This window comes from Mesoplodon densirostris, chromosome 1 (assembly GCF_025265405.1).
Source record: "Mesoplodon densirostris isolate mMesDen1 chromosome 1, mMesDen1 primary haplotype, whole genome shotgun sequence".
NCBI lineage: Eukaryota > Metazoa > Chordata > Mammalia > Artiodactyla > Ziphiidae > Mesoplodon > Mesoplodon densirostris.
The window spans coordinates 38,619,455-38,640,722 of record NC_082661.1 but is presented as its reverse complement, the minus strand read 5'-3'; the positions used below and the strand labels follow the sequence as shown (position 1 = coordinate 38,640,722).

The 21,268-nt window shown below is 43.0% G+C and overlaps 1 protein-coding gene across 1 annotated transcript; it reads left to right on the top strand.

Annotated features, from left to right (window-relative positions):
- The first annotated feature begins 362 nt into the window (after nucleotides 1–362).
- LOC132492646 (interferon-induced protein with tetratricopeptide repeats 1-like) lies at nucleotides 363–15,993 on the top strand. Its single transcript, XM_060102377.1, has 2 exons — nucleotides 363–517; nucleotides 12,053–15,993. The coding sequence occupies exons 1-2, from the start codon at nucleotides 513–515 to the stop codon at nucleotides 13,485–13,487; spliced, it is 1,440 nt and encodes a 479-aa protein (XP_059958360.1). The 5' UTR covers nucleotides 363–512; the 3' UTR covers nucleotides 13,488–15,993.
- The last annotated feature ends 5,275 nt before the right edge of the window (nucleotides 15,994–21,268 follow it).

The window sequence follows — 21,268 nt, the reverse complement described above, 5'->3', positions numbered from 1 at the left end:
CTACATCAGAATCTCCTACAGACTTCATTAAAAATGCAATTTCCTGGGACCCACCCTAGAGTTAGGGTCAGATTCCTGGGAGCCCGGGTTTTTTTGTTTTTTGGTGTTTTTTTTTGCTGCGCCCCGAGGCCTGTGGGATCCTAGTTCCCCCACCAGGGATGGAACCCACGCCCCCTGCAGTGGAAGCACAGAGTCTTAACCACTGGATGGCCAGGGGAGTCCCCAGTCATGATTTTTAAATGATTTACTTCCACTGAATCATGACAGAAACCCTTAAGTTTCCTTTTCCTCCTCTTGATTTGAAATCAGTTTCACTTTCCAAATCTTCTTCCCTTTCATAAAGGCAGTCACTCAGAGACTGGGAGAAAGCATCAGCTGATGCATTCTCCCCACCCCACATCCCTCTTTTATAGCTCCTTCAGTACTTACCTTGAGGTAGACGTGAAAGACTTCTGAAGAGCAAATCAGCTTGGACACCAGCTTTTCAGAACAGCAGAGAACAGATCACCATCATGAGGTCAGTGAGATACCTTGCAAGCACCCTCGATCTTGAAACCAAATTGTAAGCTTAGCTTCTTGGGTGCAGGCAAGTTCCAGAGTTGTCCTGTTGCTTGTGGACTAAACATGCCTTTACCAATAGGGGTACTTTTTATTTCTGTGACTTTTTCTGGTGTGTGCACTCAGACTCCCTAAGCTTCACGGGTGGAGCTGGGAGCCAGGAGCTGGATGTGAGGGAGGCTTGGCAGGAGTGGTTAGATCCAATCAGGTACGAAGTTTGCTGGTTCAAACTCAGATCTAAGCAAATTACTCTTTTGAGGCTTTTTCTGTTCTTTTCTTTGAAAGAACTAAGAGGCTTTCTTCTTGTCATTTTAAAAGGAAACATTTCTTTTCAGCAGATGTTATGAAAGATGAAATTGGTAGTAAAAAGGCAACCCATGTTGGGAATTTTGCCCTGAAAGTTGGATCACTTCAAGGTGGGAAGTGGAAAAAACAATCCTTACAGATAGACATCTTTTCCATTTCTTATATGAAAACAAACTGGAAGCTGAGAGTTTATTTTTTATCCCTGTAATGAGAACTTGTGAGCAGCAGAAAATAATTTCTCTTCAAAACATAATGACCGGGCCTCCCTGGTGGCGCAGTGGTTGAGAGTCCGCCTGCCGATGCAGGGGACACGGGTTCGTGCCCCGATCCCGGAGGATCCCACATGCCGCGGAGCGGCTGGGCCCGCGAGCCATGGCCGCGGAGCCTGTGTGTCCGGAGCCTGTGCTCCGCAACGGGAGAGGCCACAGCAGTGAGAGGCCCGCGTACAGCAAAAAAAAAAAAAAAAAAAAAAAAAAAACATAATGACCTAATCTCTTTCCTAATACTGATCTAATTTCTAATGAAGGAAAGCAGAGCAATGGTTGCCCGGGGATGGTAGAGGGTGAGACTGGGCTTGACCAGGAGGGTACACAGGGGATGATGCAAATAGTCTATAGGGAGATAGTGGTGGTGGTTACATGGGTATATACATTTGTCAAAATTCATCAAACTATACTTTAAATGGGTTCATTTTATTATATGTAAAGTACAATCTTAGTAAACTTGATTTTCAAAGATGCATATAGACCTGCTTGAGTTCTAACATCAGTTAGAGCCTCAGGAAAAATACAGCTGAGAGAAAAGGAAAACTTTCCCATCAGACACCTATGGGAAGGGATTGAAGGGTTGACTGGCTGGGGAGGGAGCATCCTAGTGACCATTCCGGGAATGAGGACAGGGCGATCCAAGGGCTCCCAAATGCTCTGCAGGCTTGTGTCTGGGGACGGGGTGGATAAGAGGAATTCACTGCTAAATGCCTCAGGTCACTTCCCCTATGTGATGGGCTTCAAGTCATGAGTGATGTGAATCATAACTACATGAATGAGTTGATCAGAGAAACCTAGCCCTACCCAGTGCCTCGGTAGCCAGTCTGCCTAAGAAGTTTGGCAGTGATCTGTGCTTGGGTGTGTCCAGAGCCACGGACCTGAGGAAGTCTGAGGGAGGCTCTCTGGACTATGCTGGACGGAGGCCCACATCAAGGTGCCCTGTTCTCAGAGGCTGTAGGAACAGGGGCAAGTTAGGCTGTTCCTTCTCAGCTGTGCTAAAAATTTCCAAACGGGGAAGCCACCTGGGGAAACACCTCATACCTGCTGGCTGGCTAATGAGTGCCCTCCTATGCCCCATCCACTGAGGAACTCTGTTGGCCCCTTTGCACACCCAGAATTCACTTAAAATTATAACACTGATATGCCACTGATCATGGCAGTAACAGTTTCCTTGTAGTTGGAAGTGCACTCTGTCCAGGGCTCTACACGCATCATCTATTATCATCCTCCCAGTAGCCCAAGGAAGGGGACGCTATTATTTTTTATTAGCCTCATATTTTAGATGAGAAAAACGGGTCTCAGAGGGCAAATTACTTGGCCGAGAAGTCATATAGAAAGTGTGTCAGAGCAGGGTCATTACTAAGGTGCCAAACTCCAGGGCTGAGCTTCTTCTGGGTACAAAGGCCAAACGGGTGAAATGTATTAATGCTTTTAATTATGCTCACATTAGAGAGGATGGGCAGGGACTGGGAGGTCTGGACCCTCGGGTCCCTATTTGGAGAGGGAGGATCAGTCCTTAGAGTGCCCAGAGCCACACCTGACATGAAGGTAAAAGTGGATCTCCCTATGGCACAGTTTCCTATCATTTGGATGGAAGAAAAAAGGAAATTTATTCCAGGCCATTTTAGAAATGAGGAAATGAGGCTGTGGTGTGATTCAAGAAATATCCCAGAGCTGGTCAAAGAGAAAACCGAAGTCCAGGCTTTCTGTGGTTATTTTCCTTTCTTCTAGATGTCTGAATCACTGTTTGATACATTACATGATCTCCCACAAATGGGAAACTGCTTTTCAAAATACCTCCAGGGACTTCCCCAGCAGTCCAGTGGTTAATACTTTTCACTTCCATTGCAGGGGGCATGAGTCCAATCCCCTGGTGGGGGAACTAAGACCCCGCATACCATACTGCCAAAACAAAACAAAAGAAAACAAAAAACAAAACAAAATACCTCCAGGACTATGCTTCTCAAAAACACGATACAGGGACTTCTGCAACAGAATTTCCAGGGTGCTTGTGAAAATGCAGAGTCCGGAGCCCAAGCCCACCCCTAGGTTGCATCTGAATCTCTGGGAGGAGGGCTTATAATGTGTATGGCATCCACAATGCCTTCTTTCTAACTCTCAAGCACAGTTGCAGAGTCTGTGTAGAATGGTACTCCCAGTGGAGAACTGAGCTCAGCTCTGCATGTTCAGTTTCAGTTCCTCCTCAGCAGGAATCTTGATAGCATTGCCTCAGTTTTGTTTTCCTTTTCCATTTTATAAAAGCACAGACCTAACAGCTAGCATCCTGAGTGGAAACCTCCTCTGCATTTGCTTGCAGCCCACAGCAGAAAATAAAATCGGCCTGAACCCCAGCTTTTCAGAACTGCAGGGAAACGGCCATCATGAAGTAAATATTCCCTGGTTCTCTGACAGGAAGTTGAGAATCTCTCCCAAATCTTGTTCTTGAGAGCAACTTCCTGAATTATGCTGATTCCGTTTTTGCTAGTAGATTAAATATGCATTTCACTAATCATCTATCTAATCTATCTTACCAGTGCATGCACTTTGATTTCTGTGGCTCTGCCTGATTTACAGAGTCAGGTGCTGAGGGATGTGCTCCCAGCAGAGCTGGCAGCTGGCAGCTGGGAAGGGATGTTGAGAGAGCCTAGGAGGGCATGCTCAGATCCTTTCAGGCAAAATCTGGTCAGTGAGAGCTGGGGCCTGGAGGAAAGTTGCTGCAGGTCCCGGTCCCCCTTTTGTTTCTTATATTGGAAAGGACAGAATCAGAGCTTTGTGTGTTTTGTTATGGTTCCTGTGGTTATTTTAAAAGCATGCTGACTTCTCAGCAAATGTGCTAAGGATTAGTTCAGCACTATGAAACTTCGTAATGAAGTCGCTTTTGCCTTGAAATGTGCTCTGACAGCACTGGAGAATATGTCTACACAAACCATCTTCTTACCGACCTGCCAGACTTCCCGTGTGAACTATAAACAGGGAGTAAGTGTCACAGAGCCTCTCAGACTGCGTGGCAGATTCCCTGTACCACACCCGACCCGAGTGCTCTATTAGAACCAAATTACTGGGCCCTGCATTGGGAAATCCTGATTGAACAGATCAGAAAGAAGGCCTAGGAAAGAAATATGTATTTAAAGGGGACAGCAGGTACTTCATTCTCACACTAAATGCTTCCTGCATTGTACGTGTATAAATGTGAGTGGAGGAAGCCCAAAGTGGGTAGGGAGTGGGAGGGGTGGGATGTTGACATAAAGCAAGGCTTGCCTCTTTAAGGGATGTTTTAGGGAGAAGAAACTGGTGATCGGAATTCACTGCCCCAAAGTGAAGTCTTCCCAGAACATTGCTACTCAGTGTGGTTCAAATCTAACACCCCCTGGGAGGTTGCTACCAAGGCAGCATCCCAGACCTACTGAATCCAGATCAGCATTCTAACAAGATCCTCAGGTGATTTGGTCCTTGTGCACACTAAAGTGTGAGAAGCACTGCTCTGGAGAGTTCCTTGGCTCACTTTTTGAAGTGATGGGCTCCTTGGGTTGTCCCTGTCCTGAACAACTAACTGGGCATGAGGTCTGCCTGGCCCTTCACAGAGTCATATGCTCCACAGAAGCATCACCACAATGTCCATGGTCAAGCTGCCTCAGAGATTTCCCTTGAAACTCCTACTTTTACCATTTAAACAGGGCCTCTTTCTGCGAATTTCAAGATTGTACTCTAGTCATGGCTTTGACAAGGTCCTGGAAGGAGATGTGCCAACTACCATGGGGTGTGTGGGCAATGCCACCATCCAGGAGGGTCAGCAGAAAGGAGAAGGAGGAAAGACTGTAAAATGGGTTCATTCTAATATACAGTACCAAATGTAAGGTAGATAGATAGTGGGAAGCAGCCGCATAGCAAAGGGAGATCAGCTCAGTGCTTGGTGACCGCCAGGAGGGGTGGGATAGGGAAGGCGGGAGGGAGGGAGACGCAAGAGGGAAGGGATGTGGGAACAGATGTATATGTATAACTGATTCACTTTGTTATAAAGCAGAAACTAATTTAAAAAATGGGTTGATTCTGGATATTTCCTAAGGACTAGCAATGCTGGTTTTATCTGCTTTGGTCACAGCTGCAGCGTGAGCCCATGAGAAATCTCTTCCTGGGCGCAAAGGGCTCTTACCTCCCCGATTCTTTCAATGAGATACCAAATCTCCAGGTAGGAAGGGCACTCAACTCTCCACATTTCACCTGAACTTAGACATTCTCTTTACTTCAGCCAGCATCCTACCTGCTTGCTTGTTCCCTTAAAGATTTGAATTATTATTCAGCAATTTATTAAATTTTATACACTATATGTGTATATATAGAGATAGAGTATGTATGTCTGTACATATATATATATATATATATATAGAGAGAGAGAGAGAGAGAGAGAGAGAGAGTATTTAAAGCAACTTTCAAAAACATATGAGATACCTTAAAAAACTAAAAATAGAACCACGATATGACCCAGCGATCCCACTAGTGGGCATATACCCTGAGAAAACCATAATTCAAAAAGAGTCATGGGGTTTCCCTGGTGGCGCAGTGGTTGAGAGTCCGCCTGCGATGCAGGGGACACAGGTTCGTGCCCCGGTCCGGGAAGATACCACATGCCACAGAGCGGCTAGGTCCGTGAGCCATGGTTACTGAGCCTGCGCGTCCGGAGCTGTGCTCCGCAACGGGAGAGGCCACAACAGTGAGAGGCCCGCATGCCGCAAAAAAAAAAAAAAAAAAAAAAAAAGAGTCATGTATCACAGTGTTCATTGCAGCATTATTTACAATAGCCACGACATGGAAGCAACCTAAGTGTCCATCAACAGATGAATGGATAAAGATGTGGCACATATATACAATACCATATTATGCAGCCATAAAAAGAAACGAAATTGAGTTATTTGTAGTGAGGTGGATGGACCTAGAGTCTGTCATACAGAGTGAAGTAATTCAGAAAGAGAACAACAAATACCATAAGCTAACACATATATACGGAATCTACAAAAAAAAAATGGTTCTGATGAAACTAGGGGCAGGATAGAAATAAAGACGTAGACATAGAGAATGGACTTGAGGACACAGGGAGGGGGAAGGGTAAGCTGGGACGAAGTGACAGAGTGGCATGGACATATATACACTACCAAATGTAAAACAGATAGCTAGTGGGAAGCAGCTGCATTGCACAGGGAGATCAGCTCGGTGCTTTGTGACCACCTAGAGGGGTGGGATAGGGAGGGTGGGAGGGAGACCCAAGAGGGAGGAGATATGGGGATATATGTATACATATATACACTTTGTATACACATGTATTCACTTTGTTATACAGCAGAAACTAACACAACACTGTAAAGCGATTATACTCCATAAAGATATTTAAAAAAAGTCTTAGAGCATGTAAAAATGTGTTAGCATATATTTAAATAATAGGAAGGTGTTGAAATAATTTATGTAAATAATAAACTGAAGAGTGCAGCTACCTAAGAAAAACACATGAGATAAATTAGTAAGTGAGGAAAGCTTGGCAAATGGAGTTTTAGCTTTAAATGTTTTATTTTTATCTACTCAGTCAAATATATTTACATTGTCGTAAACATATCAATTACAGAATTGACATGTAAACATGTCAATTCACAATAAATATGTAATGAAAATCTGCAGGGCGTGCGGGGGACCAAGTATTTCATGTACCTAAACTATATAGAAGAAAAAGGGAACAGATTTTCTAAGATAATTCTTTTCTTCATTTTATAATTGACATACAAAATTGTAAGATATTGAAAGTGTGCACTGTAGCGATTTGATATATGTATACCTTGTGAAAAGAGTCCCCCACCTAGATAATTAACATACCCATCATCTCATGTACTTTTTGTGGGGGGATGAGACCATTTAAGTTCTATCCTCTTAGCAGATTTCAATTACACAACACAGTGTTATCAACTGTAGTCACCATGCTTTACATTAGCTCCTCAAACCTTATTCATCTTATAATTGAAAATTTGTACTCATTTACCAACCTCTCTCTATTCCCTGCTCCCACCCCTGGCAACCACTTTTCTACTCTGTTTCTATGAGTTTGAATTTTTTTTTTAGATTCCACATATAAGTGATACCATGCAGTATTTGTCTTTCTCTGTCAGGCTCATTTCACTTAGCATAATGCCCTCAAGTTCCATCCATGTTGTCACAAATGGCAGGATTTTCTTCTTTTTTATGGCTGAATAATACTGGTCAGAAAGATGCTTGATATGATTTCAATCTTCTTAAATTGTATTAAGGCTTCTTTTGTGGCCTAACATATGCTCTATCCTGGAGAATGTTCCATGTGTGCTTGCGAAGAACATGTATTCATTCTGCTGTTGTTGGATGGAACGTTCTTTGTGTGTGTGTGTGTATCCATATATCCATATATCTATATAGATATACATATAAAGTCAATCTGGCCTAATGTGTCATTTAAGTCCAATGTTTCCTTATTGATTTTCTATCTGGATGATCTCTCCATTGTTGAAAATGTGTTACTGAAGTCCTCTACTATTATTGTATTACTATCTATTTCTCCCTTCAGGACTATTAATATTTGCTTTATATATTTAGGTGCTCATATGTAGGGTACATAAATATTTACAGATATTATATTCTCTTGTTGGATTGACCCCTTTATCATTATACAATGACCTTCTTTATCTCTTATTATAGTCTTTGTTTTTATCTCTTATTATACTTATTATAGTCTTCTTTATCTCTTATTATAGTCTCTTATTATATATTTTGTCCAATATAAGCCTGCTTTCTTTTTGTTTGCATGGAATATCTTTTTCCATCTTTTCACTTTCAGTCTATGAGTGTCCTTAAAGCTGAAGGTAGCATATAGTTGGGTCTTGTTTTTTATCCATTCAACCGTTTTGTGTCTTTTGATTGGAGGATTTAGTCCATTTACATTTAAGGTAATTATTGATAGTTATGGACTTACTATAGCATTTTATTCATTGCTTTCTGGTTACTTTGCAGTTACTTTTTTCCTTCCTTCGTCTCTCCATCTCTTCTGCTGTGATTTGATGACTTTCTCTAATGATATGCTTGGATTCCTTTCTCTTTATCTTTTGTGTATTTATCATAAATTTATGCTTTGTGGTTATCATGAGCCTTATATAAAACATCTTATATTTATAATAGTTTATTTTAAGCTGATAACTTAAGTTCAAACACATACTAAAGCTCTACCTTTTTAACTCTCTCATCCTCCCAGATTATGTTTTTGATGGCACAATTTGTATATTTTTACCTTGTGTATACATTAACAAATTACTGTAGCTATAGTTATTTTTTAAACTTTTGTCTTTTAACCATTATACTAGATTCATAAATGATTTACCCATTAAGGCTAGTATTCTGGGTCTTGGGTGTTGAATAATAGTGGTGAGAATGGACATCTTTGTCTTGATCCTGATCTTTGAGGAAATGCTTTCAGTTTTTCACCATTGAGAATGATGTTTGCTGTGGGTTTGTCATATATGGCCTTTATCATGTTGAGGTAGGTTCCCTCTATGCCCACTTTCTGGAGAGTTTTTATCATAATGCGAGTTGAATTTTGTCAAAAGCTTTTTTTGCATCTATTGAGATGATGATATGGTTTTTCTTCTTCAGGTTGTTAATATGGTGTATCACATTGATTGATTTGCGTATATTGAAGAATCCTTGCATCCCTGGGATAAATCCCACTTGATCACGGTGTATGATCCTTTTAATGTGCTGTTGGATTCTGTTTGCTCGTATCAGGTTGAGGATTTTTACATCTATATTCATCAGTGATATTGGCCTGTAATTTTCTTTTTTTGTAGTATCTTTGTGTGGTTTTGTAATCACGGTGATGGGGGCCTCATAGAATGACTTTGGGAGTGTTCCTTCCTCGGCAAATTTTTGGAAGAGTTTGAGAAGGATGGGTGTTAGCTCTTCTCTAAATGTTTGATAGAATTCACCTGTGAAGCCATCTGGTCCTGGACTTTTGTTTGTTGGAAGATTTTTAATCACAGTTTCCATTTCATTACTTGTGATTGGTCTGTTCGTATTTTCTGTTTCTTCCTGGTTCAGTCTTGGAAGGTTATACCCCTCTAAGAATTTGTCCATTTCTTCCAGGTTGTCCATTTTATTGGCACAGAGTTGCTTGTAGTAGTCTCTTAGGATGCTTTGTATTTCTGCAGTGTCTGTTGTAACTTCTCCTTTTTCATTTCTAATTTTATTGATGTGAGTCCTCTCCCTCTTTTACTTGGTGAGTCTGGCTAATGGTTTATCAATTTTGTTTATCTTCTCAGAGAACCAGCTTTTAGTTTTATTGATCTTTATTTTATTGATCTTGATAGTTATATCTTCCTCTCGGATTGATCCCTTGATCATTATGTAGTGTCCTTCCTTGTCTCTTGTAACATTCTTTATTTTAAAGTCTATTTTATCTGATATGAGTATTGCTACCCCAGCTTTCTTTTGATTTCCATTTGCATGGAATAACTTTTTCCATCCTCTCACTCTCAGTCTGTATGTGTCTGTAGGTCTGAAGTGGGTCTCTTGTACACAGCACATATATGAGTTTTGTTTTTGTATCCATTCCACAAGCCTGTGTCTTTTGGTTGGAGCATTTAATCTGTTCACATTTAAGGTAATTTTTGATATATATGTTCCTATTACCGTTTTCTTAATTGTTTTGGGTTTGTTTTTGTGGGTCCTTTCTTCTCTTGTGTTTCCCACTTAGAGAAGTTCCTTTAGCATTTCTTGTAGAGCTGGTTTGGTGGTGCTGAATTCTCTTAGGTTTTGCTTGTCTGTAAAGCTTTTGATTTTTCTGTCAAACCTGAATGAGATCCTTTCCGGGTAGAGTAATCTTGGTTGTAGGTTCTTCCCTTTCATCACTTTAAACATACTGTGCCACTCCCTTCTGGCCTGTAGAATTTCTGCTGAGAAATCAGCTGTTAACCTTATGGGAGTTCCCTTGTATGCTATTTGTCGTTCTTCCCTCGTTGCTTTCAATAATTTTTCTTTGCCTTTAATTTTTGTCAATTTGATTACTATCTGTCTCGGCATGTTTCTCCTTGGGTTTATCCTGCCTGGGACTCTCTGAGCTTCCTGGACTTGGGTGGCTATTTCCTTTCCCATGTTAGGGAAGTTTTTGACTATAATCTCTTCAACTATTTTCTTGGGTCCTGTCTCTCTCTCTTCTCCTTCTGCGACCCCTATAATGTGAATGTTGGTGCATTTAATGTTGTCCCAGACAGCTCTTAGGCTGTCTTCATTTCTTTTCATTCTTTTTTCTTTATTCTGTTCCATGGCAGTGAATTCCACCAATCTGTCTTCCAGGTCACTTATCCGTTCTTCTGCCTCAGTTATTCTGCTACTGATTCCTTCTAGTGTAGTTTTCATTTCAGTTATTGTATTGTTCATCTCTGTTTGTTTGTTCTTTGATTCTTCTAGTGGTTGGTTCTTTAACTCCTCTAGGTCTTTGCTAAACATTTCTTGCATCTTCTCGACCTTTGTCTCCATTCTTTTTCAAGGTCCTGGATCACCTTCACTATCATTATTCTGAATTCTTTTTCTGGAAGGTTGCCTATCTCCACTTCATTTAGTTATTTTTCTGGGATTTTATCTTGTTCCTTCATCTGCTACATAGTCCTCTGCCTTTTGTCTATCTTTCTATGAATGTGGTTTTCCTTCCACAGGCTGCTGGACTGTAGTTCTTCTTGCTTCTGCTGTGTGCCCTCTGGTGGATGAGGCTATCTAAGAGGCTTGTGCAAGTTTCCTGATGGGAGGGACTGGTGGTGGGTAGAGCTGACTGTGGCTCTGGTGGGCACAGCTCAGTAAAAGTTTAATCTACTTGTCTGCTAATGGGTGGGGCTGAGTTCCCTCCCTGTTGGTTGTTTGGCCTGAGGTGACCCAGCACTGGAGCCTACAGGCCCTTTGGTGGGGCTAATGGCAGACTCTGGGAGGGCTCACGCCAAGGAGTACTTCCCAGAACTTCTGCTGCCAGTGTTCTTGTCCCCGCAGTGAGCCACAGCTGCCCCTGGGCTCTGCAGGAAACCCTCCAACACTAGCAGGTAGGTCTGGTTCCGTCTCCTATGGGGTCAGCGCTCCTTCCCCTGGGTCCCGATGCACACACTACTTTGTGTGTGCCCTCCAAGAGTGGAGTCTCTGTTTCCCCCAGTCCTGTCAAAGTCCTGCAATCAAATCCTGCTAGCTTTCAAAGTCTGATTCTCTAGGAATTCCTCCTCCCTTGTCGGACCCCCAGGTTGGGAGGCCTGACGTGGGGCTCAGAACCTACACTCCAGTGGGTGGACTTCTGTGGTATAACTGTTCTCCAGATTGAGTCACCCACCCAGCGGTTATGGGACTTTATTTTATTGTGATTGTGGCCCTCCTACCGTCTCACTGTGGCTTCTCCTTTGTCTTTGGATGTGGGCTATCTTTTTTGGTGAGTTCCAGTGTCTTCCTGTCGATGATTGTTCAGCAGTTAGTTGTGATTCCAGTGCTCTCACAAGAGGGAGTGAGCGCATGTCCTTCTACTCCACATCTTGAACAAATCTCCCAGGAAACTCTTACATAGCATGAAATATGTATGTTCTAAGTGCTTTCCATAGATAGGCTTATTATTTCTCACCAAATCCAGTGTGATAAGTCTATTATTTTCCCCACTTTACAAAGGAGACTCTGAAGCACAGAGAGGTTGCATGGCTAGAAAGTGCTGGGGCCAGTGTATGAAGCCAAGCAAACTGCATTCAAAGGCCACATGGATCTTAGAAATACAGGAACTCAAAGGAAGATCAAAGCAGGCGTGCCCTTTTCAAGGCTAAGCTCTAAATATGTGGTGTTTTGTCTGGCTTATTTCTATTGGCTCTTTGTCACCTAACAAAGAAAATCTGCTTTTGTTTTTAAAGTAATAATGCTGATGAAGATCAGATCAAGGATAAGCTGGAACAGTTGAGATGTCACTTTACATGGGAGTTGGTCATTAAAGACGATGAAATACCTGATTTAGAAAACAGGGTCTTGGACCAGATTGAGTTCCTAGACACCAAATACAACATAGGAATATACAACTTACTGGCCTATGTGAAACACCTGAGAGGCCAGAACGAGGAAGCCCTGAAGAGTTTGAAAGAAGCTGAAGACTTAACCCTGCAAGAATATGGCAACCAATCAGACGTGAGAAGTCTGGTTACCTGGGGCAACTATGCCTGGCTGCATTACCACATGGGCCGACATGCAGAAGCCCAGATTTACCTGGACGAGGTGAAGAACACTTGCAGGAAGCTTGCAAATTCCTCCAGCTACAGAATGGAGTGTCCTCAGATGGACTGTGAGGAAGGATGGGCCTTGCTGAAATGTGGAGGAGAGAATTATGAACGGGCCAAGGTCTGCTTTGAAAAGGCTCTGGAAGAGGACCCTGAAAACCCTGAATTCAGCACTGGGTATGCAATCACCATCTATCGCCTGGAGAGCTTTCACAAAGAAGAACGAAGTCCTGGGGCATTTTGTCTGAATACCCTAAAACAGGCTATCAGGCTAAATCCAAAAGATGCATATATTAAGGTTCTCCTTGCCCTGAAGCTTCAAGCTGTAGGACAAGAAGCTGAAGGAGAAAAATACATTAAAGAAGCACTGACCAACGCGTCTTCAAAGATCTATGTCTTCCGATATATTGCCACCTTTTACCGAAGAAAAGGCTCTCTGGGTGAAGCTCTTCGGTTCTTAAAACTGGCCTTGGAAGCAACACCCTCCTCTGTCCTCCTGCATCACCAGATGGGGCTTTGCTACAAGGCACAAATCATCCAAATAAAGAAAGCTACAAACTGGCAGCCTAAAGGACAGGATAAAGCAAACGTCAACAGAATAATACAATCAGCCATATATCATTTTGAATTTGCTGTGCAACAAAAGCCCACATTTGAGTTTGCTTACATAGACCTGGCAGAAATGTACACAGAAGCAGGTGACCACAAAAAAGCTGAAGATGCTTATCAAAAGGTGTTATGCATGGAAGCACTCAACAAACATATGCTGCAACAGGTACACTTCCACTACGGCCGATTTCTGGAATATCAAAAAAAATCTGAAGTTGATGCAATCAGCCATTATTTAAAAGCAGTAAAAATAGAAAACGCATCATTAGGAAGGAATAAAAGTATCAGTTCTTTGAAGAAATTGGCTTTAAAGAAACTTCAGAAAGATGCATCAGATATAGAAAGCTTGTGCATCCTTGGGTTCATCCACAAAGTAAAAGGAGAAATGAATGAAGCCCTGGAGTATTACGAGCAGGCCCTGAGGCTGGTTCCTGTCTTGGAGAACTCTGTGCTTGTGACCGACCCGTAGGCATTGAAATATGGACCACTCTTACCTATCACTTGATTTTATGTCAACATATACTAATCATCTTTTCTGCTTGCTGCTTTCAGAAACATATTATGTAATTCACTGCAATGATGTAATCTTTGAACAATTACTCAAACCTGATAAAACATTGGTTGTATTGAGAAAATAGTGAAACAGACTATACAGGTCTCTGTGTGTGTGTGAGAGAGAGGAGCAGACAGAAGAACCATTTCTCTGTGAATGTTATGTAGTAGAAAAAAGAAAGTTTGTTGAGTAGATTTGTAGCAAATAAAACACTGGCCTTGACATGGAACCAACCTAAATGTCCATTGACAGATGAATGGATAAAGAACATGTGGCACATATAAACAATGGAATATTACTCAGCCATGAAAAGAAACCAAATTGAGTTATCTGTAGTGAGGTGGATGGACCTAGAGTCTGTCATACAGAGGGAAGTAAGTAAGAAAGAGAAAAACAAATACTTTATTCTAACTATATATAGACTCTAAAAAAAAACGATACTGATGAACCTAGCTGCAGGGCAGGAATAAAGATGTAGACATAGAGAATGGACTTGAGGACATGGGGTGGGAGGGGGAAGCTGGGGTAAAGAGAGAGTAGCATCGACATATATACACCACTGAATGTAAAGTAGTTAGCTAGTGGGAAGCAGCAGCATAGCACAGGGAGATCAGCTCGGTGCTTGTGTCCACCTAGAGGGGCTGGACAGGGAGGATGGGAGGGAGGCTCAAGAGGGAGGGGATATGGGGACATGTGTATGCATATGGCTGATTCACTTTGGTGTACAACAGAAACTAACACAGTATCCTGAAGCAGTTATACTCCAATAAAGATCTATTTAAAAAAAACCACTGGACTTACATAAAATAAAATGTTCAGTTCATTCATTTTATCAATAAATAGTTTTCAGTGCTAGATACCAAAAATACTATGGTGATGTAGGGGAGGGAAAATTCTTTTTCCTCTACCCATTTTAGGTTCATTGGCTTGGGCCTTAACTGAAAAAAGACAGATTAACAAGAGAAAAACAAACAAGTTTATTAACACTGCATCAGGCATACACAGGGGAGTACCCAGTGATGAGTAATTCAAAGGGGTGGGTTTATACAGCATTCTAACAAACAAACAATACATTTTTAGAGAAGTGATAAGGTAAAGGCAAAGAACTTTAGTTTCTAAGTGGCAAATTATAGGAAGGCAAGTATATGAGGGAAACTAATGGAAGACAATAGCCTGCTTATAAGGTTTGTGATGTATATTTTTCTGTTTGTGTCTCTGGGTTGATTAGAGACTAGAGTTGTCTCAGGTGATTAACTTCTGTCATTCCTGGTAGAGGAGGAGAGACATTTTTTTCAGGCAGATGGGGGAGAGCAGAGAGCTTTCCTTATATCTGCTTCTTTTCAACTGCCTTTAGCTCAAAATAATCCTATGGCAAGGTGGCATATTTGGGGGTGGCACATTCTGCTACCCCTCAGTGAAACAAAGCAGACATTTTCCCCAAACCTCATGCAGCTTACAATCTAGTAAGAAAGATAGTAAAACAAATACACAGTCAATTAAAGGTCAGCTTTCCCCATGAAGATGTTTGAAATTTAATTCATTGTCAAACTGTGCCAAGTAGTTTCTCTTGTTTTATGCCATTTTGTTTGAAGTGCTATTGATTCAGTCATTTGCTGGTATTGACATTTCTCCGAAGAAGATATACAGATTGCCAACAAACACATGAAAGGATGCTCAACATCACTAATCATTAGAGAAATGCAAATCAAAACTGCAGTAAGGTATCACCTCACACCAGTGAGAATGGCCATCATCAAAAAATCTACAAACAATAAATGCTGGAGAGGGTGTGGGGAAAAGGGAACCCTCTTGCACTGTTGGTGGGAATGTAAATTGATACAGTCACTATGGAGAACGGTATGGAGGTTCCTTAAAAAACTAAAAGTAGAACTACCATATGACCCAGCAATCCCACTGCTGGACATATACCCTGAGAAAACCATAATCCAAAAAGAGTCATGTACCACAATGTTCATTGCAGGTCTATTTACAAGTGCTAGGACATGGAAGCAACCTAAGTGTCCTTTGACAGATGAATGGATAAAGAAGATGTGGCACATATACACAATGGAATATTACTCAGCCATAAAAAGAAACGAAACTGAGTTATTTGTAGTGAGGTGGATGGACCTAGAGTCTGTCATATGGAGTGAAGTAAGTCAGAAAGAGAAAAACAAATACCGTATGCTAACACATATATATGGAATCTAAAAAAAAAAATGGTTCTGATGAACCTAGGGTCAGGACAGGAATAAAGACACAGATGTAGAGAATGGACTTGAGGACAAGGGGAGGGGGAAGGGTAAAGTGGGACGAAGTGAGAGAGTAGCACTGACATATATACACTACCAAATGTAAAACAGATAGCTAGTGGGGAGCAGCTACATGGCACAGGGAGATCAGCTTGGTTCTTTCTAACCACTTAGAGAGGTGGGATAGGGAGGGTGGGAGGGAGGGAGACACAAGAGGGAAGAGATATGGGGATATATGCATATGTATAGCTGATTCACTCTGTTATAATGCAGAAACTAACACACCATTGTAAAGCAATTATACTCCAATAAAGATGTTAAAAAGAAAAAGAAAAAAGAAATATTAAAAGGATGCTACGGGCTTCCCTGGTGGCGCAGTGGTTGAGAGTCTGCCTGCCGACGCAGAGGACATCGGTTCGTGTCCCGGTCCGGGAAGATCCCACATGCCGCGGAGTGGCTAGGCCCGTGAGCCATGGCCGCTGAGCCTGTGCGTCCGGAGCCTGTGCTCCGCAACGGGAGAGGCCACAACAGTAAGAGGCCCGCGTACCGCAAAAACAAAAAAAACAAAACAAAAGAAAAGGGTGCTAAAGGATCTGAGAGACGGTCTGTAGCAATCATCTTTGATTATGACATTTTATTAATAGACAATGCACAAGAAATAATGTTTTTAAAAGGAAAATTAAGGAACCAATGTTATTGTTTTTTCATTCTTGTGTGTGTCTGGGAGGAAGATGTATGAATTTCCTATGTGGCTCTAATAAATTACCACAAACTTGGTGGCTTAAAACCACACTCATTTATTATCTTACAGTTGTAGAGATGAGAAGTCTGAAATTGGTTTCATTGGCCTGAAATCAGGTGTTGGCACAGTCAAATTCCCTCCAGAGGCTCTAGGGGACAATTCCTTTGGTACCTTTTCCAGATTCTGGAGGCTGCCTGTATTTCCTGGTGCAGACCCCTAATCCACAGAAAATACAAGTCCCCAGGGAATTCCCAGAAATATTGGGCAAGGCTTTGGATTTCTACTGAAACTCTATAGGAAATGAAGTGAGCAAAATTTATATCATTGAGGGGTAGGCATCAGGGTTACATAGAAGCAATTTTCACAATTTCCTTATCACTAAAACATGAGATTTATTAAATTAACAAAAACATAACTTAAAGTGCTTGTGTTGGTGGGAGGAGGCTGTAAGGTACTTAAGTAAGTCTAACCACTGCCAACTCCCCGAGTCAGAAATATTAAAGGTAAATAATTATTGGATAAGTGGTCAATTCTCAACTAGGCAGTTTTTCCCAGGTATTGTTATACATCGTTTGTACCCAGAAAGCAGAGCTCATTAATGTAAAATAAATCTCTGGATTATGTAATGTGTTTGTGTGAGATGTGTTTGACAATCTCCAGAGATCACATTTACTTAGTGTGTCTTATAACCTAATACCACCTCTCTCTCCCATCCTTCCCAACTCTGGAAGAGGTCTCTGCACTTCCCGGAGCTCAGTAAAACTAAAATGTGTGACAGCCTGGATGTTTGCAGAGAAAAACAACAAGCAGCAAATCCAGGAAAACAGATGCTCTTTCGTACTAAAGATACTATTGCCAAGCTTACAAATGAACATATCCAGGGATTACCAAGCAGTAACTGACAGCTTTAAGTTGACAGCTGAATTTCAGGAGCTTGTTACTCCCATGGAAATGACTGACAGAACCTCAGTCGGTGTCCTGATTTAGAGCTCCCCCCAAGTGCCCAGCGGGGCTCTCTCATGTACCCTGAATCAAGCCAAGCCATAGCTCCTGCCATTCACTACTATTATAGGTGCCCCAGCCCAAGTCCTTGCTAATTGCTGTCTACACACCACCACAGGCTCTGCCTCCTTGAGGATCATCCTGGCCACCAATGTCTCCATTCTCACGATGCTGCTAGAGCTGGAACGGCATTGGGACTAAAAGCCTCTACCCTACAGCCTGCCCCAGCTTGAGCTGCCCACCCTCAGTCTGTGTCCATAGCTCTGTATCTTGTCCCCAGCCACACCAAATGTGATACGGGCACCTCCACTTTGAAGCCCATGCTGAAGGGAGGACGCCTTCACTGCCATTCCCCTGGATAGCAATCCTTTCACCCAGGCCATCTCTTGAACTCCAGTACCACCCCCAACTTCCCTTGATCTGTATCCACTTTCCCTGTCCTACCTAAAGTCCACCTCCTCTCTCTTTCGGGCTGTGCTGGGAAGACTAATTCAAATAAATTAGGTATATACATGAGGGTATTACTTACATGATTCTCAACTTGTGGGGAAGAGGGAAGAGGAGGATTTTGCCCCTCCGGACAAAAACAACAACAACAACAAAAGAAGTTGGATTTAGCATTATATGGAGACCATTTCATTTGTCACAACTGCAGCGTGCTACTGACATCTAGTGGAGAGATGCAAGATTGCTGCTTAAACACCCTAAACTGTCAATAGTGCCAAGGTTCAGAAACTCTGGCTTCTATCTATTCCTTGGACGAGTTATTACTTACGTTTCAGCTTCCCAAGCAGACTTTTGATCAGTTGCCACGTTTCATGTTCTACTTCTCTTTTTCTCTACTTGCTGTGTTTCACAGGTTGATGAGACTAAATCCAGAAGGTAATACATGATGAATTTTCCCAAGAATCCACCCAATCCAACAGTCTGTGAAAAAAAGACTGATATTCAAATTCCATCCAATACTTTCAGCATGTTCAACACCTACTCAACAGTCGGGTCTTTGCTTCTTCTCAATCCTGAAAGTGTATATTCCTTTAAAATTTTTATAGACGGTTTTTGTCTTTCTGAATTTGAATTCCTAAACAATATAAGTTGATAACCAGGATCTTTTTTCCCTTTTGATTTTTCTCATTGATTGTTTAGCTGCTGTCCATGCAAACCTTAATAAGCAAAGGCCATCTCTTGGCCCAGATACAGCTAAAAGAAAGGAAAGGAAAGGAGTAGGAACAAGGAAGAAAAAACACGACCTACGCACTGGACATTTGTTCAAACAGAGCTCTATTAAATGTTCTACATCCTTAGGAAGGAGGAAATTCTGGGCTTATTTTTCTACCTCCAAATAAACCATTCAGTACTTTTTCTAAAATGTGGCTTCCCACTTAAACATTCCAACAGCCTACACACCCACCGCATCCACATTACCGCTCCAGCCTCACTTCTTAGGACGTTTTCCCTGCTCTCTGCACTCCAACCACACCATCTGCGCTTGCCAAGTATGCTTGCACCTCCAGGCCTTTGCACTTACCGTTCCCCCAGCCTGGAACGCTCTTCCTTAGTCCCATATCTACAGTGCTCATTCGTTCACCCCCTTCAGATCTTTGCTCAACTGTCACGTTCTCAGTGAAACCTTCCCTCACCAAGATATTTATAACAGCAAAACACCTTGCACTCCAACCTTCTCTCTGCTTTTTCTCCATAGCACCACCTAACAAAAAATGTTTTAGATGTTCTTTATCTTTACCTCTCACACTACAAATTAACTCCAAACAAATAGGAGAGTAATAAAATCACAAACGCACAACTAACTACACTTCTGTACCTACACTGTTAGCCATGTTTAACGTGATTCTGGGGAAGCAAGAACTGACTTTATCTACAGGCCCCCTTTTCCAGCAAAACTGAATGAAAAAGTCAGCACTTTTAAAACCGGTCACCACATAGCAAAAACTGTACATCACTGTCCATTCATTTCAAAGCAAAGTGACTAGGATGGTATAAAAGTGATAAGCTGGTGCCTTTTAAACGTTTCGATGAGGAACACGTTTTCTCAAAGTTTGAGAATTATCTCCACTCTCTGTGCACAACCAGGAACAAAATGCAGAAGACGGTGAACGGGGTAGGGCTTGCCCCTTGTCTCTTTTATTCCCAGCTATATTGACAGGGCCTTCAGCAATGTCTGGCTTTTAGCAGTTATTTAATAAAACTGGTTGAAGGAATGAATGATTGAATTCGAAGGGGACAAAATTTTTAGTGTATTGGCATTCGCTATTTTCCGCTTAGATTCCTAATACCACCTCGACTTTATTGGGACCTTATTATAGGAAGCTCGGTTGGCAAGGGCATGGAAGGCAAGGGAACTTTCACACAATTGTGGGTGGGGGGTGTATAAACCTCTTTGCAAAGCTATTCGGCAACAGCTACCAAAATGTTGAATGTATACACATTTTGGCCCCCGAATTTCTCTAGATTTACCCAATGGAAATCATGGCACAAGTGCAGGGCACTGCACCTGTGTTAGCTGAATCAAGACTTGAGTTCCAGAGACTTCCGGGTAAGATGGCGGAAGAGTAAGACGCGGAGATCACCTTCCTCCCCACGGATACACCAGAAATACAGCTACACGTGGAACAACTCCTACAGAACACCTACTGAACCCTAGCAGAAGACCCCAGACCTCCCAAAAGGCAAGAAACTCCCCACATACCTGGGTAGGGCAAAGCGGAGAGATTCCCGCACAGAGGAGCGGTGCCGAGCGGCACTCACCAGCCCGAGAGGATTGTCTGCTCCCCCGCCGGGGCGGGCGGCGCTGGAGCTGAGGCTCGGGCTTCGGTCAGAGCGCAGGGAGAGGACTGGGGCTGGCGGCGAGAACTCAGCCTGAAGGGGGCTAATGTGCCACAGCTAGCCGGGAGGGAATCCGGGAAAACTCTGGAGCTGCCGAAGAGGCAGGAGACTTTTTCTTCCCTCTTGGTTTCCTGGTGCGCGAGGAGAGGGGATTAAGAGCGCCACGTAAAGGAGCTCCAGAGACGGGCGCGAGTCGCGGCTGAAAGCGCGGAGCCCAGAGACGGGCGTGGGACGCTGGGGCTGCTGCTGCCGCCGCCAAGAAGCCTGTGTGCAAGCGCAGGTCACTGTCCACACCGCCCTTCCGGGAGCCTGTGCAGCCCGCCACTGCCGGGGTCCCGGGATCCAGGGGCGGCTTCCCTGGGAGAACGCACGACGCGCCTCGGGCTGCTGCAACGTCACGCCGACCTCTGCCGCTGCAGGCTCGCCCCGCACTCCGTGCCCCTCCCTCCCGCCCGGCCTGAGTGAGCCAGAGCCCCTGAAGAGGCTGCTCCTTTAACCCTGTCCTGTCTGAGCGAAGAACAGACGCCCTCCAGCGACCTACACGCAGAGGCGGGGCCAAATCCAAAGCTGAGACCGAGGAGCTGTGAGAACAAAGAAGAGAAAGGGAAACCTCTCCCAGCAGCCTCAGAAGCAGCGGATTAAAGCTCCACAATCAACTTGATGTACCCTGCATCTGTGGAATACAGGAATAGACAACAAATCATCCCAAATTGAGGAGCCAGGAGTCAGTGCTGTGCCTCTGAGGTGGGAGAGCCAACTTCAGGACACTGGTCCACAAGAGACCTCCCAGCTCCACACAATATCAAACGGCGAAAATCTTCCAGAGATCTCCATCTCAACAGCAGCACCCAGCTTCA